The 17,181-nt window shown below is 52.2% G+C and overlaps 1 protein-coding gene across 1 annotated transcript in view; it reads right to left on the bottom strand.

Annotated features, from left to right (window-relative positions):
* TOLLIP (toll interacting protein) overlaps positions 1–14,216 on the bottom strand; it is a gene marked incomplete at its 5' end in the record, with an annotated part of 18,241 nt that extends 4,025 nt beyond the window's left edge. Inside the window, 4 exon segments of the mRNA XM_027767209.1 lie at positions 5,746–5,837; positions 7,964–8,116; positions 9,146–9,328; positions 14,067–14,216. Coding sequence (XP_027623010.1) covers positions 5,746–5,837; positions 7,964–8,116; positions 9,146–9,328; positions 14,067–14,216 — 578 coding nt within the window.
* Positions 14,217–17,181: the final 2,965 nt, after the last annotated feature.

Genomic DNA, 17,181 nt, shown 5'->3' on the forward strand with positions numbered 1-17,181 from the left:
TTGTATTTTTTTTTTTTTTTAAATTTCCAGAGAGTGCACGCACTTGCCAGAGAGAGTGAGCGAGCGTGTCCAATGGGGCTTAGTCACACCACAATCCTATCTTCCATTCCTCCATCCTGTCAGGATCTTAGACGTGTGCATGTGTGTGTGCAGTATCTTCTTCAAGTAGTCAGGGCCATGCCATGATCCAAATTGTGGTCGGCTGCGTGGGGTCTGGCCTCCTGAGCACACCCCTTACCACTGTACTGCAGGGCCAGCTGTACGCTGAAAACTTGCTCAAGTTTCCAACATGGCAGACTGCATCAAAAAGACAAAACCTTTACAACTGTACTGTATCCTGCCTTAGGGCACGTGTGTGGGGGAGGGAGGACACAACACAGAGGCAGTGAGAAGGAAAATGAGAAACCACCCCCCCAGGGGAATAGCCATGCCGCAATCCCTTCTCCATGCTCCTGAGATCTTGAGCATGTACGCACACATGACCAGTGTGGTTTTCAGGCTACTGGATCTGGGACTTGAATCGTGGTCAGCTATGTGGGAGTCCAGCAATGTACTGCTATGCCATCTGCTGGCCCCTGTACTATATTTCAAAAGTTTCAAATTGGTGGATTAATAAACACAATAATAGCAAAGATGGAGGGAATTCTAAGTAGTAGTCTGGGAAATGAATAAGAGCCACCTCTCCCTTTAAATTGAACCATTTAGGTATTTTAAGCAGTATGCACTTCACTTCACTTCCCATTCTCCTTGTTGGGTGTGGATTCCTGGTGAAAGAAAGCACAGTGGGCACTTGGTGGCCTTCTCTGGAGTTCAGCTGGGGTGGAACGCTGGCTCTTCCATGGAAGGGGCCACAGCCCTGACCTCTAGACTTCCCTCCCACAAGTGGCCACGTGATGAACTCTGCTTTATACTTCATCAGGAAGCATGGACAAGGCTGCCCTGGCCAGTCCCACAGAACCCAAAGGGGTTGTGCCCATAGAGGTGCCGACTATGAGAGGGGTGGACTGTCCTGCAGGGCCAGCAAGAGAAGCCGGGCAGCAGCCTGTCCACCTGCAGGGAAAATCCCTGTCGGCCTGTGTGAAATGGAGGCATGGGAGAGGACAGGCAGAAAGAGAGTGAGCTCACGGCAAGGGCAGGAGGCCCCTCCAAACACTGGTGCGTGCATGGGACCCGGTGCCCCCAGAGTGTTTCCTGGGGCCAGGTGGGGCGGAGCTGGGAACCACTTCCAAGGTGAGCGTCCTTCCATTACACAGGAACAGTCGAAGAGCAGCCACAAAGATGTCATGACAACCAGACCAGAATACATCCCCCACGATGGACAGTTCAGGGCCAACACAGCCCCCAGCCACCCTGGCACCTCCCTTATCTCCCAGGATGGCCCGCGCCGCAGATTCTCAGATGTCCCGAAAGCTCAGCACAGTGACCTGCTGAAAGGCTCCCGCAGGTTAGGCCCCGTCACCACCGCATTTGACGCACACACTCTGACAGTCCGGGATAAGCTGTTCTTCCACAGGACCCACATGTATGCCCCTGCTCCTCTTTGCGGCTTATGGCCTTGTCTAGGGCCACATCACAGAGCACCTGTCTCCCCAGCATAGATCACAACCCAAGACAGTGTCCTTTCCTCTATCCCAGCAGGAGCCAGACCCCATGTGGGCAGCCTGAGGCCAAACAGCACCAGCACCAGCACCTCAGAGGGCACTCAGAACACAGACCAGCCGGCTGGGCATCACCAAACTGGTTTCCCTCTCTTCCACTCTGCAGTGGAAGGAGAAAGAGCTTCACAAAATAACATACTTTTCTAGATGCTTCATGCTTAGGTGTCTCTTTAAAATCCAGATTAAAAACTCACAATAACCATATGAAGCCTATCAACAAATTATTTGAAATCTGTTTACAAATTTCATTATTTGCTACCCTAACGTCATCTTATTGCTGCTGTGGCTTCAGTGTTCAACACTTCCAGGAAAAGCAGCTGGAAAACAACTTACAGGGGACAACTCTCATCAGGGCACCCGGTTTCCCAGTCACTTTGGGGAAAGAGGAGACTGGTAATTTAACTCAGAAAAGTGGTAGTTCTTCCAAAGACAGTTAACTCTTGGTCCTCAGTTTCCAACTCGCTCCCAAGAGGCAGCAGCCAGGACCCTGAATCTGGAATGTCAACAGTCCATCCAACCTACAGCCAGCCAGACTGTTGTACACGGAGCCGCAGACCTCCACAACAGCCAACTGGATGGCACACGGGCAGCCTGGGGGGAACAGCAGGGGCCAAACGCACAAGTGGGGAGAACTGCAGCTCACACCGTTGCTGCCCTGGTCCTGTAGGGCTGCCATCTGTGCTGCTGACGCACAGACCACAGCCCCGAGCAGCACCCAGGCTGCATACCATGCAGGCACATGCAGGCATGAGCGAGCGGTGCACATGTGCTCGTGTGTGCACACATGAGCATGATCTGGAGCAACACCACAGGTCAGCCACCACCATGCCCCAAAGAGGTCCACAGTAGGACAACGCTCAGCACACATGTGAAACACAAAACCTTCAGGGACTGCATGGGAAGGTAATGCTCTGTATTTTCAAGAAGTCAAGTGAGGATCAAAATACTTCAGTAATATGCACTTTGAGATTCAAATCTGAGGGACAAAACTTTTCAATCCTGCCACCTGGCCCAGCCAGCCCGAGGCTTCCCAGGAGGCGGCCAGCAGCGGCTTGGTCTCCCAGGTCTTCACGGACCATGCCCCACCCCCACAGCAGGCTTCCAACGTGCTCCTGGAAGGACAGTGCTGCCATCCAGGAATTACACGATGGGAGCTCGGGAAACTGACTTTCGGTGAAGTAGGTGCTTTCCTACCACTCCAGAGGTCTTAAAGGAACATCTCTACAAAATCCTGGCTAAACACTGGTTATAAAGAAAAAAGAGGAGCTTCCAGGGCACAGGCTGGGCAGACCCCACGACAGGTGAGCAAATGACAGCAGAGGCCTGGGCTGATGGGACCGTAGGAGCGCATGGCAGGAGCTGTGCGGGCCGAGGGAGACCAGCCACGGCACTGCCCAGCAGGCGCATCCATGTCCTGTGCAGGACAGGACAGCGATGGCCGCCCCGTGCAGTGGGAGCAGATCCTGCTTACAAGAACCACACAGGGTGGTATGGAGGGGTGACAGGCCTCGGGTGGGCAACGGTCTCACAGGAGCAGGCAAAACATTCCCTACCTCCTTTCTAACTTTCTCTGTAAGAGAATTTTGGAATTTAATAATGTACATCAGAAGTTAGAATTCTGTTTATAAAGAAATCTAGTCTTTCCTAAAATAAGCATTTTAGGGCAAACTTTAAAGGCATTTACCAAGACAATCAAGGACAGAAACCAGAAAAAGACTAACGGCTCTATCTCATTTGCAAGCTGACTTTCTCCTAACCAAGCACGTACATCAAGTGCTGGTCACTCTGCTGGACAGGACTGCATCCTCCACAAAAGGTCTAAGTCCACCCTGTTGCCTGCAAATGTAGCTCTCCTTGGTAACGGGGTCTCTGTAGCTGTATCCATGCTGGGGGAGGACATGGGGCTGGAGTAGGCGGGCCCTACATCTTGGCATCCTTATAAAGAAGAGAGAGACACACAGAAGGGGAGGAGGCCATGAGAAGATGGAGGCAGAGACTGCAGTGATGTGGCCACAACCACAACTCCTGGAAGCCCCCAACAGGTGGAAAAGTCAGGAGGGGTCCTCCCAGGTGCCTCCAGAGGGAGCTCAGGGGAACGCAGCCCTGCCTACACCTAGCTCTGGGCTGTGGCCTCTCCCCACCATGGTCCTTCTGCAGCAGCCAGGCACTGAGGACCTCTGGGGTCTGCTACAGGCTGCCTGTGCCTTCTCCACAGACTTGAACTCAGGACAATGAAAGGATAGCACCTCACATGAAAGCCACAAGAGTTGCTGCACAGAAGAGTGCTTTGAGAGTCTGAGATGACTGTTCTAAGGCTGATCTGACCACACACTGGAAGCCAGCTGGAGGAGCTGCTCTGCAGACAGACCCTTGGCCCATCAGGAGGAGCTCCAGCCAGGGTCGGCTCCCCATTCTCTTTGTTTATTCTTTAATTTTTTTTTTTTTAAGTTTTGGCTAGTTTTTTAAAAAGTATATATGCACTTGCCAGGTAGAGAGGGGGGTGGAGTAAAAAATCATCCCTCCATGGAGGTGGCCCCACCACAACCCTTTCTCATCTCCTGCCAGGATTTTGAGCACAGCTGCACACGCACTCAGCATGATTTTCAAGCTGCCACATCTGGTACTCAAAAACACAGCCAGCCATATGTGATCCAGGACCCTAACCTCCATGTCACCTGCTGGTCCCTATTCAGTTCTTTTGATAGTTCCCACCCTTTCCACTTATTAAGATGTTCCCCTTTACCTTTGAACATGCTAGAGTCATTTTAAAGTCTCTAGGACATCATGGGCACTTGCTTTTAACTAGTTTTTCCTCAACTATGAGCTGTACATGGCTGCCTCTTTGCCTGGAGATTTTCTCTTTATTCTTTTTTTTTTTTAAATTTAGCAGAGTTTAGCTGAGCAGAGTGATGAGCAAATGGAGCAGCCACAGAACGATTTCCTAGGAACGCTGTGTGTAACACAGCTGTGCTCCATCTGAGAGTCTGGCACACACCAGACCCCGGGAGGCCACCGTGTACTCCTAGGCTCTGCTCTGTGTTCTCTGCACTTCCATCACAGGTACCATCACAGAGCACACGCCAGGCAGACAGCGTGGAGTCTCCCCAGCTGCGTCTTCCTCCATCCTTCGTTGAGGCTGGGCCTCGGCTGCGTAGGAGGGCCTAGGACCATTATTTCAGCTGGATGCTTCTGTAACCGAGATGTTGATGAGGTCGCTCCACTCCGAGTGGGCAGCACCCAGACCCCACCCTACTTGCTGTCAGCCGCTCCATCCTGTCCCAGCCAACAGTAACACAGCATGTGCACCCAAGGGTCCCACCCGTACAGACCTGAGACCCACCCATAAGCCACACATCTCCCTGTTCCCTGACACTTCAACCATAGATTTGGCCACTTCCACTGCCATGGCCTGTGGTCTCTGGTGCAAGGGAAGGTGGGACCACTGTGTTCTGCTTGGCTTTTGGGCCATGGCAGGGACTGTGTCTCAGGCACAGAATAAGGCTGGTCACAGTGGCCCTTCTCTCAAGGGCTGCAGTCCTCTGTTACCCACTGGCTGAGACCCGAGAACGGCTGTGGCATAAGGCTGGTCAGACACAGCTGCTTCACAGCCACAGCAGAGGTTAGCCACAAGGCTAACATGAAGACTTGAGGAGGGAACGGCATCAACTCCGACCTGCCTTTCTAACTGCTACCGGCCACCAGTTTACGAGGGCAAACAACATGACAGACACAATGCTAAAGGCACCGGGTTTGTCTCACCCAGCGGGAACATACCCTTCTCTTATAGCCATGCATGCTTAGAAATTCCTGTCCTACATCCCCAAGATTGTAACTGATCTGACTTATGCCAACAATTAGGGTAAAACAGACTCCCATTACTACACATGCTTGGAAGAGTCAAATGTGTCCCTGGCCTCCTGGGCTTTTAGCAGGATCCTCCTGAAGTCGGCAAGTTCACGTCATCCTGAACCAGCCCAAACCCTACAGTAGCATCCATGGGACCCACTCCTCCTCCCGCTCCTGCTCTTCGACCCTAGGGTTTCCTGACACTACCCGAGGAGGGCCAGAGGCAGAGGAGCAGTACACACCTGTGATGGGCACGTAGCCAACGCCTTGCTGGTACACAGTTGGCATCAGGACCACAGGCTGTGGCGGCATCACCATGGCAGCTGGCAGTGACTGAAACACAGCAAAGACGATCCCAGGGTCACGGGAGAATACACTGCACATTGAAATCTTGGGACATCCAGTCTCACTGTACCTGTGCTGGTCTTGAGCCCAGACCAGAGGCCTGAGGGCACAAAGTCCAGCACAGGTGTGAGCATGTGACCACGGTGTCCTGAACACACTCACACCCCAACACCACTCTGCACAGCTGGGAGGTGAGCAGTCAGTACCTCAGGTTAAAAGATGTTGTAAAACGCAGAACCATGGCTAACTAAAGTGTCACTGAAGGACAACCTGGTTTAAGAAAGTATTATACATTCAAGTATAAACTCTGGGGTCTGTTTCATAAGAGTTATCATAACACCACCTTATTTCATGATGATGTAAAATTTCAGTTCAAAAAAATGTTTTTTAAGAGAGATTTTTGCAACAGGACATGTAGGCTCAATGGAGAGACAGACAGACAGACAGACAGACAGACAGACAGACACACACACACACACACACACACACACACACACACACACACACAGAGAGAGAGAGAGAAACAGAAAGTTAAGAAATCACCTTCTGGGGACCAGCAGTTAGCGTAATGGCTATGTCATTGGACTCCCATGTAGTTGACCATGGTTCGAGTCCCGGACCCGGCGGCTTAAAACTCACGCTGGGCATATGTGCGTGCATGCCCAAGATCCCAAGAGGAGAATGGAGGAGAAGGGATTGTGGCATGGCCATCCCCTCTTGGGGGTGATTTCTCGCTTTCTGTCTCTCTGTCTGGCGAACGCATGCGCCCTATGGCCAAAAAAAAACCTCTCCAAAAAAAAAAGAAATCACCTTCTAGGGAGGATGGCCATGCCACAATTACTCCTCTTCCACTCTTCTCTTGGGGTTTTGGGCATGCATGCTCATGCACCAGGCTTGAGTTTTAAGTCACTGGGTCTGGGACTTGAATTGCAGTCAACTATGTGGGAGCCCAGCAGCATAAAGCATAACCATTTCACCATCTGCTGGTCTCCCTCAATATTTAAAAATTATTTATTCATTTATTTATTATTATTATTACTTTTCAAGTTTGCTATAGAACACATGTACTCACTAAAGAGACAGAGAGAGATAAAGAGAGAGAAAGTGAGAAAGCAAGTCGCCAAGTCCAGGACTCAAACCATGGTTGGCTCGTGAGAGTCCAGTGCCTTATCCACCTTATCCACATGCTAGTCCCAATTCAAAAAAATTTTAGGTGCAGACAAATCTTTTAATTATCATAAAGATTTTGAATTTATATAAAAATGCCTGTTGAAGACATGGAATGAAATATTATAAGCAATCTTACTGGTATCAGGGACTTTCCATAAAATATTCCACTATGAAAACAAGGAAAAGAGGATGCGGGAGGTAATCATGGCTGAGCTGGGTCATCCTTCCCTCCATGCTGGGCTTGCTATACTCTCTTTCTACTTTGATATATGCTTGCAATTTCTTACAGTAAAAACTTTAGATAATAATAATAAAGCCCCGGGTGATATAAGGGGGATGACAGGAATCCAGAATCCTAAGTCCCCTAATCCTGCCCCCACTGTGGCCTTGACTAGGGTATTCGAGGGTGGAGATGATGTGAGGTGCTGGCCCCCAGGTCCACAGGCCCAGGTCTCTGCACTGCAACCAAGAGAGTAGCGTCCCCTCCCTGAGCAGCCCGAGATGCCTCAGCACTTCATGGCCAGAAACTGCCTTGTAGGAAGAGCTCGCCTCAACAGGAGCAGGGCCAGCCCCGCATGTCTCAAACCTCAGGAAATGGCTGGGTCCCTTCCCTGGTACAGTTCGACACCAAGGGTAGGGAACTACAGGAAGATGGGGACCTCTGAGGACTCAGCCAAAGGGAGACCGCTGTGCAAGGCAGGATCTATCTCTGGCCATGCCCCACAAGTGACACTGCTTCTCCAAACAGAATTCATGGTGGGAGTCACAGGGAAGGGGCTTGACCACATCGAGATTTCTGTGTTCTGTCCTGGCTACGCTGAGCTTAGCTGGTAGAAGGCCTTAGGTCTTTGGGATAAAGGCTTCCCTGGGCAGTGTGGTGAGGCCGCCACTGGCCACCAGGGACTACTGATAAGCCTACGTGTCTGCACGGGGTGGGGGCTCACCGCGTATGACATGATCAGGTTGATCATGCCTTCCTTGTCATCCCCCTGCCTCCCGCTGAGACTGTACCACTTGTCCTCCACCTTGCCCTGCTTCAGGGACTCAGGGATAGTGATGTGGGTCCAGGCGATGCGGTCATCCATGGAAAAGGCTCGCTGAGGAAGACAAGAGGCAGACAACCACTGTGTTATGAGCACAACCTTGTCACAGAAATGAGAGCCTTCCTTTCTCCTGCTGCCCTTCCACTGTGGGTGGACCTCCACTTCCAACCTGCTCTTGTTTGCCTGATGGGCTCTCCCACACCAGTTCCCAGTGTTCCCTGCTAGACAAGACTCCCTCAGGTACCTCAGTGGCCTAATGCAGCACATGCCTTACAGATGGTCTTGGGGGCTCCCCTCCCTGACTGCCCAGAGCCAGGTCTGAGCACAAAAAAGGGTCTGTTGTCTTCGACCTGCCCCAACTCAGGATCACTCACTATTCTTGCTCTAGCCCTGAGGCCAATCCCTGCTCCACTAGCTGCCACCTCTGCCAGCCCAAAGCACAGTGGGCAAGAACGAGGGGGAGGAGGAGGCCTTGCCACCTACCCCCACGTACACCTGTTTTTCACATACTCCTTGTTCTTCCAAAGGGAAAAGGGAGAAGAGAAGGAAAAACCAGAAGGCGGAGGAGAAGAGGGCAAGGGAAAGGCATGGCCTAGCTGCCCCATGTGTCTTCCTAGCCCTAAAGCACCCCTACCTCCCTGCGGCCCACCAGGCCTCAGCAGGCATGTGGAGCCACAGGACTAAGCTCGGCAAGGGCCTGATCTGAGCCTCCTGACTCTACCAAGAACGCTGCAAGGTATGACCACAGAGGACTGGAGGGCGCTGGAGGGACACTGCTGGGCCACTGTGCCTGGCACTACCTACAGCAATGTTTCTACCCAGCAATAGATGCTGAGTCACCTGGAACCCCACCCATCCATGAGTAGCCTGTCACAGAGGGGGACAATGGGCACAGAGTCTGCGCCACGAGGGACGATGTTTCCCATATGAGGTTGTTAAATGAGCTGAAGTGAGGTCTCATTTTTCCACTGTACACCCGATAAAATGCCTAAAAGCTGGTGGAGCAGCCCAAGGTGGCTGTTATGGAGCGGTCCCTCTGATGGACCAAAATCTGGCCTCAGGGACATGGTTTATGCCTCTCACCTCATCGAAGATCTCGAGATAGAATGAGTCCACACCCGGGGGAACAGTGCAGTGGATGACCTTATTCCAACGTGGGTTCTTGGCACCGTTGTGAGCTGTGGGTGTTTCGTACACCGCATAACCCAGGCGCAGCCGGCAGTATGGGTCCATGCGGGTCATGCCATAATTCTTTGCCAACTTTGCCTGAAATAAAAAAAAAAATGAGGTGCCAACATCAGAGGCAAAGCTAAGCTCACCTAAGCCATCTCCAATCTGAGCTCTTTGATCGGTAGTCTCCTAGACGAGGAGTTACAGCCATTCAAGTTCACTGGACACCAGGAACAGGGAGAAAAGATCCCAGGTCGAATCATCGACTCTGAGATGTGGCTACAGCAGCATGTGACCAGGACACTTGTGAGGATCAATGAGCCCAGCCTTCTCAAAAGTGGCTGATGGGGAACGTAAAAAAAGGAGGATGGCCTAGGACAGACTACAGAGCTGCAGAACATGATGGGGAGTTACTCTCAGGAAGACCTGTACCCCCGCGGGGACGAGAAGATGCCCAGTCAGCCACAGCGGCGGCATGGGGATCCTACTGGAGGTGTCTGTCTTTCTCCCTCTCATAGAATGAATAAACTAACTTAGGAAAAAGAAAGAAAACAAACCAAAGAAGTTCAACACCACTGGCCATCAGAGAAACACAAAACCCCAAAGGGATACTGCAAACCTATTAGATGAGCGATAACGAATAAGACAAAAAAATTGTCCATAGCACACGCCAGTACACACACACACACACACAGAACTGGCACTCTTACAGTGAAGCAAAATGGCACAGCCACTTGGGGAAGCCATATGGCAGCTTCTCAGACACCCCACTTCCAGGCCTACTGCCAATTAAATGAAACCTCACCTTCACACAGATCTAGACACAAACATTCATGGGAACGTTAGCCATAACTGCCCAAGCCTGGAAACAATCCTGGGTTCCCCTACTGGATAGATAAACAAACTGTGATCCAGGCACACAATGGAAGGACTACCGACACAGGCACCCACACAGTCAGTCTCAAGTGCATGATGCCAGCCAACAGCACCAGGCTCGAGCACCCCTGCCTGACTCCATTTACATGAAAATCTAGAAAAGACACTGAACTACGGTACGGATCATGCTTGCCGGGCCCCAGGGGAGGGCTACTGCAGGAAAGGGATAGAAGAAACTTCTCAGGTACTGGTTAAGTCTTCGATCTTGACTAAAGGACATATATATATACTCATCAGAACTCACTAAATGCATACAATTGAGTGCATTTTGATGCATGTAAATCATATCCATTAGACTGATTTCTGAAAACCATCCAAAAAAAATGACAAACCCTGCTGCCTGCACTGCCCTTTCCAGTGCCCACCCTCTGCCTCTCTGCCCAGCCTGCCCACTCAGGTGTACTTCACAGAAGAGTTTCCGCCAGGAAACCAATAACTGCACAACCCAAGCCTGCTTAGCCTCAGTCCTGGACAGACCAGGCCCCCACTCAGCCAGTCCCAGCTTGGAACCTCCAACCCCCCACCCCACCAGGCAGTCGATTCAGGGCCTCATCAGAGCATGGGCCTCTTCCCTGAAGTCTGCAGAGTGTCTCCATCTGCCTCTCTAGAACATCCTCACCCAAACACATGGTGTTTCTTACCCATTATTCCTGTGGAAGTCTGTTCCCTCACACCTGTGTGAAGCCCCTTACTACCCCGGCTGAGGCAACCACCCTGACCTCCCACCCTTACTCAGAGAGCTCAGCACCTTTCGATAGGTCATGTGGTTTATTTTAAACCATTCATACTCAATTCCTCAAACCCTGCCCCCTCTGGCTCTAAGGACAGGGTGTGGGTCTACTTTGTCTACAGCCGTGTCACTACCCCATCCCCACCGGAGCACCATCGGGCAAAGTAGGGATTGTGCCGAGTTATACTTTCTGTGAACAAGAACGCGGCCAGAAAGAGGCAGTGTGCTGGCTTTTGTCAGGCTCTCCAGCTAGCTGGGTTTGTCCCTGCCTGTCCTGTGTCCTGGCCAAGAGCTGTCCTTGCTCTGTTCCCCACTTTCCTGCTCTCCCTTGTTCTAACTTGGTCCTCTGTTTCCCATATTTATCCATGTGGAACTACGGTTTATTCACTTTAATCAAAGTGATGACCAGTTCTTCTCCGTGAAAACTTCTCCCTTCTTGGGTTCTTAGTGCTAATGTATTTCCTGGTGGCTGGATCCAACCTAGAATTACATGGAATCAGGTTTCTGTAGAGAGCTCCTGTAAGGTGCACAATTAGCCTCTAGACAGCTTCAAAGGCCCTTCTGTTGTCTTTGTCATAGATTAGCCAGAGTGACTCTCCAGAAGAGCAAACTTGCTCATCGCTCCTTAGAAACTGTTCCAGACCAGCTTGATTCCCAAAGCTTCCAAGTAATTGTCTTATTTTGTTTTTGTCTAGCAGCTGAGGTTTTGTGTGTGTGTTAAGGGATTTTGCCACAGGGCACGTGTGCTCACTAGAGAGAGACAGAGACAGTGAGGCAAAGTGAGAAATCACCCCCCTGGAGGGACAGTCATGCCAGAGTCTCCTCTTCTCCTTCTCCTCTTGGGACTTTGAGCAGGTATACACATGCACCTGGTATGATTTTCAAGCTGCCAGATCTAAGACTTGAATTGGGGTTGGTCATGTGGGAGACTAGCACCTTAGCCACCAGGCCACCTGTTGGCCCCAGGTTCCATTTAAAAATAAATAAATAAATAAATAAATATCAGGACCTGTTGAGTATTTCTGCTTTGGTTGGGCAGAGCCAACTCTTGGAACTGGCATGAGGCTCTCTGTCCCCACACATCTCCTTGTCCTCACTCTCCAGGAGCCCCATCTTCCATTGCATTTGGCCTGCCCACTATGTCCATAGCTGCCATGTTACTGCTATTAGCTGTCTCTTCCTATTTCTCTCTGCATTGTTGGTGAAATACTCCAAACAGGTCCTTGACATCCAGTGTATAATGCCAAAGTGGCGTAGTGACTGCTTAAGGAAACACCATTCCATATGCATGGCCGAGCACAAGCCTGGGGCAGTCACTGTTCTACTGCAATGGACTCTGCCAGGAACCGTCAGGTACTTCTGCCCTCCCCAGTGACATCCAAAAGACACATGTTAAATACATGGCATGTCACATGGTACGGCCACTTGTTGGGGAGCAACCAGGAGAGCAGAGCAGCTAGAAACAGGATCCTGGGGAGGGACATGGTGGCAGAGGTGGGGAGCAAAAGCCCAAGAGGGAGCTTTCTGGGGGAGGAGGAAAGCTCCCAGGAGATGCCCAGTGGTGAGGCAGTGAAACAGGGCCCCAGCTTGCAAAGGGCTCGGCAGGACAGCATGACAGAAAGACTTGTACAGGGAACACCCACCCTGGCCACACTCCAGGGTTGAATGAAGGTGGGTGGCAGGAGGGTGGCAGCTAGACCTGCTGAAGGTGGAGTCTCAAGCCTATGCTGAGGAAGACATGGAGAGTAAGAGATGGAGAGGAGGCACAGAGTAGCCCAAGGCTCTGGCCTCAGCTCTGAGAGCTGCCCACCTACTGAACTGGGGCAAAGTGGAGCAGGAGACAAGATGGATGTGAGCTCTATCTCAGGCACAGAAGATCTGAAAAGCCTACTGGGCACAGATGGTCTAGGAATCTGAGTGGAGCTGAGTAGCCAGCGTGGCTGAGATTAGCACATCAGGTGTTTATAGGAGCCACTTGCCTTTGGGCAGAGAGAGGGCTGAGGACCAGACCCCATCACTGGGGGCTTAGGAGACATCTGGGAAAGTGGCCAGGAAGGTAAACAGGGACAACACATGCAGCCTCCTGGAAGCCAGGGGAGGTTTACCAAAGGGAAGTGATAAATAGGAACAGAGCTTCTAAGCCTGTTCTAAGCCAAACAAAGAGCCAGGAATGTTTCTCATGATGACTCAGCACCAGAAGATGCCTGAGGGCACATGCAAGAATAGAGGTGGACCAAAGCAGTGGGCACTGCTGGGGGCCACCTCTGAGGCCTGGCCAGCTCTGGCACTCAGCCTGCGTGAGGCTAGAGAGCCCTGAAGTTACTGTGCATTGCCATGAGGTGGTAGCCACGCGGTGGCAGGGACTGCAAAGATGTTTAGAGTCGCTCCCTACAGCCTGACGTGGGAGGACCAAGGAGTGGAGTGCACACAGCACACACCGGGTGGGGATGGGTTTCTTGAGCCAGCAGAGGGAAGCTGCGCTGTTATTCTGCACGGGCACAGAAGAGATGTGCAGTGGGAAAGAAGCCCCACCAACACTGACTGATGTTGCTCAGGGGGTGGGATGCTGTTAAGCACCTTTCGACAGTATTTTACTCACCAGGTTCACAATGATTCTTCTGCCTGCTATATATTTGTGCGTTTTTATAAAACACCATGAGTCACAGGTTTCATTTTCATGGTTTTATAGAATGTTTTGGTTATCCAGATCAGTGTTTAATCTGACAATGTATTTCGGTTTTACCTGAAAGTCCATTAGCAACTGTGGGCTTTTGGAGTCGGAGCTGAGTCTGACCGTGCACTGCCTTTAGAGGAGTGGTGCTGGTGTGGGCTCCAAAGCCAGGCGGAGTTGCTGCTCGGCATGTGCTGCTGTGCCCATGACAGCACCTGCACCACCCTGTCTCCAGGGCCAGGGGAGCCCAGTCCCATGGAGGACGTGCCCGGCATGGTGCAGACTCCACCCATATCCACTACTAGTTATTTTAATTATTTTGGGCAGAACGCTGGGTAATCATCACTACTTTTTACATGTTATCATCTCTCAACATCAGATATATGTTTCAAGAAAAAACTGTAATCAGAAAAAGTCTCAGGTGCCTGAGAGGGAAAGGAAGCATGAAAGCTGAAATCCACAGTATCCCCTATTCCCCACCACCAGCCGACGCCCACCTGCACCACGGTGATATTGAGGCGGCCCACGGTGCCCAGCGCACTGCCATACTGCAGTTGCTGGGCCGCCTGGGCGTCCAGCTGGATCTGCTGCTGCTGCTGCGTGGGTGTGATGCGCAGAAAGTCCTGCGGCAGCTCCCCGAGGTACACCTGCAGTAAGAGAATGGGGACAGTGAGCTAGAGCAGAAACCAAAGTAGCCCAGGGCACTGGCACTCGAGTGTGCCTAGCACCCAGTATGCCCCTACTTTACCCCTTTCTGGCCACACTCTGGCCTGCGCTCAGCCTCGGTTTCTTCACCAGTAACATGAGGGGTCACTGAGACCAAAGGCTCCCCATGTGCGTCCACCACAAGGCCCTCCTGCTTCCCTCGTGCAGGAGCTCCTTCTCACTCACACAGGAGACATCCAAACGTGGACAGAGCCCTCGGCTCAGGAAAGCAGGTGCTCATGCTCCGAGATGCTCGTTAGAGCGTTCTTCCCTTCCTCAGGTCATTTTCTAAACGTCGTGCACACTCCATGTGTGACCTTGTGCCACAACTAAATGCCAGGCCTGTGAACTGCCAGCTAGTCACCTAGTCAAACAACAAGTGAGATAAAACCTGAACCTGGATCTAAAGTGACATGGAAAACCCTCTGCCAGGAATAGTTTGGATTCAAAAATGCCCCAGAAGAAAACAAGTAAATGGATTCAAAGCAAATCCTCGAAGCTCTCAGTATTCTGCTCCGCACTTGGCCCTCTGCCCACCAACCAGCCTGCAGGCCATGGGGCTCAGCTACCCAGGGTACAGGGAGACAGTCCTTAGAGACACTGAGAGACTGGAGGGCCAGAGAAAATACAGCTTGTCAAGAAGAAACAGAAGGAGCTGAAAGCAAGAGTTAGTGGGGACCTCTGGAAGCAGACATGAAGGATTCCGCCCCAGAAATGAGCAAAGGCCCGCCGGAAACAGTTGGAAACAATGTAAACAATGTACACACATGGGAGGACAGAGGAGCCAAGACCTGGAAGTTGCCCTGTCAGAGGGCACACAGCTGGCGAGTCATCCCGCCCTGGTGAGACCGGTTCAACAGCATCAGTGCTACCTCAGTTGTAAGATGTGGTGGCTGCAGGGCCTGAAGGGTCCCAGAATAAGAAATAATGGCTGACGAAGTCCCCAGGGGCGAGAAATGCCCGTGGGAGGGGACAGCCACAGGAACATGCTCAGGCTGCTAGTGGAGAAACGTGCCACCAGTCAGTAAGCCACCACCTCCTACAGGGTGGTCCTGCGGCACTGGAAACCTGTGTCTCACGTATAAACCGGTCAAATCTGTTCCTTGAGAGCTGTCACCAGAGAGTACTGTGAGCACCGAAACGCTCCGTAAAGCTCTGCTGATTCCACTGCGCAGACCAGGTTCCCTCGCCTGCCTGGGCTGTGAATCCCAATGATACGATGCCAGGCAGGGTTCCAGAAGGTTCTGCAGTCTCTTAGGCTCTGGCCCCATTGTGCTCACACTGTCACTGGGGAAGTGTTTCTTGTCAAGGGCTCTGGTGGCTTCATTCCAACGTCCCTGGGAGGGTCTTGTACCCTTCCCTATCTCCCCATTTTAGGCCTGGAGAACATAAATACCAGTCAGAACTCTAGAACCAATAAGAATAATCAGAAAGGAGAAGCCGCCGGCATAGACAGCGGGTTGAGTGGTTACAAATTCAGGATCCTGTGGCCAGGGGACTCCTCCATGGGCTGCACCCACACCTAAGCAGCCAGCCTGGGGCACGTACTGCTGCTCTTCCAGAACAAGCAAAACACTTCTCCTGGCCTCTACGAAGTCCCCAGGGGCGAGAAATGCCCGTGGGAGGGGACAGCCACAGGAACATGCTCAGGCTGCTAGTGGAGAAACGTGCCACCAGTCAGTAAGCCACCACCTCCTACAGGGTGGTCCTGCGGCACTGGAAACCTGTGTCTCACGTATAAACCGGTCAAATCTGTTCCTTGAGAGCTGTCACCAGAGAGTACTGTGAGCACCGAAACGCTCCGTAAAGCTCTGCTGATTCCACTGCGCAGACCAGGTTCCCTCGCCTGCCTGGGCTGTGAATCCCAATGATACGATGCCAGGCAGGGTTCCAGAAGGTTCTGCAGTCTCTTAGGCTCTGGCCCCATTGTGCTCACACTGTCACTGGGGAAGTGTTTCTTGTCAAGGGCTCTGGTGGCTTCATTCCAACGTCCCTGGGAGGGTCTTGTACCCTTCCCTATCTCCCCATTTTAGGCCTGGAGAACATAAATACCAGTCAGAACTCTAGAACCAATAAGAATAATCAGAAAGGAGAAGCCGCCGGCATAGACAGCGGGTTGAGTGGTTACAAATTCAGGATCCTGTGGCCAGGGGACTCCTCCATGGGCTGCACCCACACCTAAGCAGCCAGCCTGGGGCACGTACTGCTGCTCTTCCAGAACAAGCAAAACACTTCTCCTGGCCTCTTGTCACACTTCACCCCATGTCCAGTGGGGGCAGGCCTCTGGGCGGACAACAGCACGCCTCTCCTACACTGGCCAGGCCAGACCAGGCCAAGGGCACCTCCCCCAGCCCTATTTACAGACTGACCTGGAGCAGAAGTTCCAGCCAGTGAGGAGCAGGGGCCTGTGGGGCCAGTGGTTGCCATGAGAAGAGCTGGGGCTCCCACAGAGGCTCCTAGGCTGCCTCCCCTGGGGCAGCATCTAAGGAGGCGCACGGCCCAGCTACCAGCATGTTCTGGGAAGCACCTGAGGAAAGTGCCCCATGGGAGGGGATGCCAGTGTCTGCTCTTGTTAGCATATGGAGAACACCAGAGTAAAGAAAACCAGGTTCCTTCGCCTGCCTCCCAGAGGGACACAGCCCAGAAATCCTCCCAGGTAGCTCCTGCCCCATGAGAAACACTTCCTTGCCAACTGTGTACCTCACCCCACCCCTGGCCTGAGCCTCTGGGCTCACAGCCAGCCTCGCCAGCTCACCACAAGCAGGTCGCTCAGCACGGCGGGTTGCTTTGCAGAGCATCCTCATGCTACCCAGGCTCCTGGGACTTACAGCGACACATCAACCCCCCACTCAGTATCTGCCTACCTGGCGCAGCACAAGATAGCTCTAAGGATGCAGCAGAGCACGC

The sequence above is a fragment of the Tupaia chinensis genome, unplaced genomic scaffold (assembly GCF_000334495.1).
Source record: "Tupaia chinensis unplaced genomic scaffold, TupChi_1.0 Scaffold144019_1, whole genome shotgun sequence".
NCBI classification, from domain to species: Eukaryota; Metazoa; Chordata; class Mammalia; order Scandentia; family Tupaiidae; genus Tupaia; species Tupaia belangeri.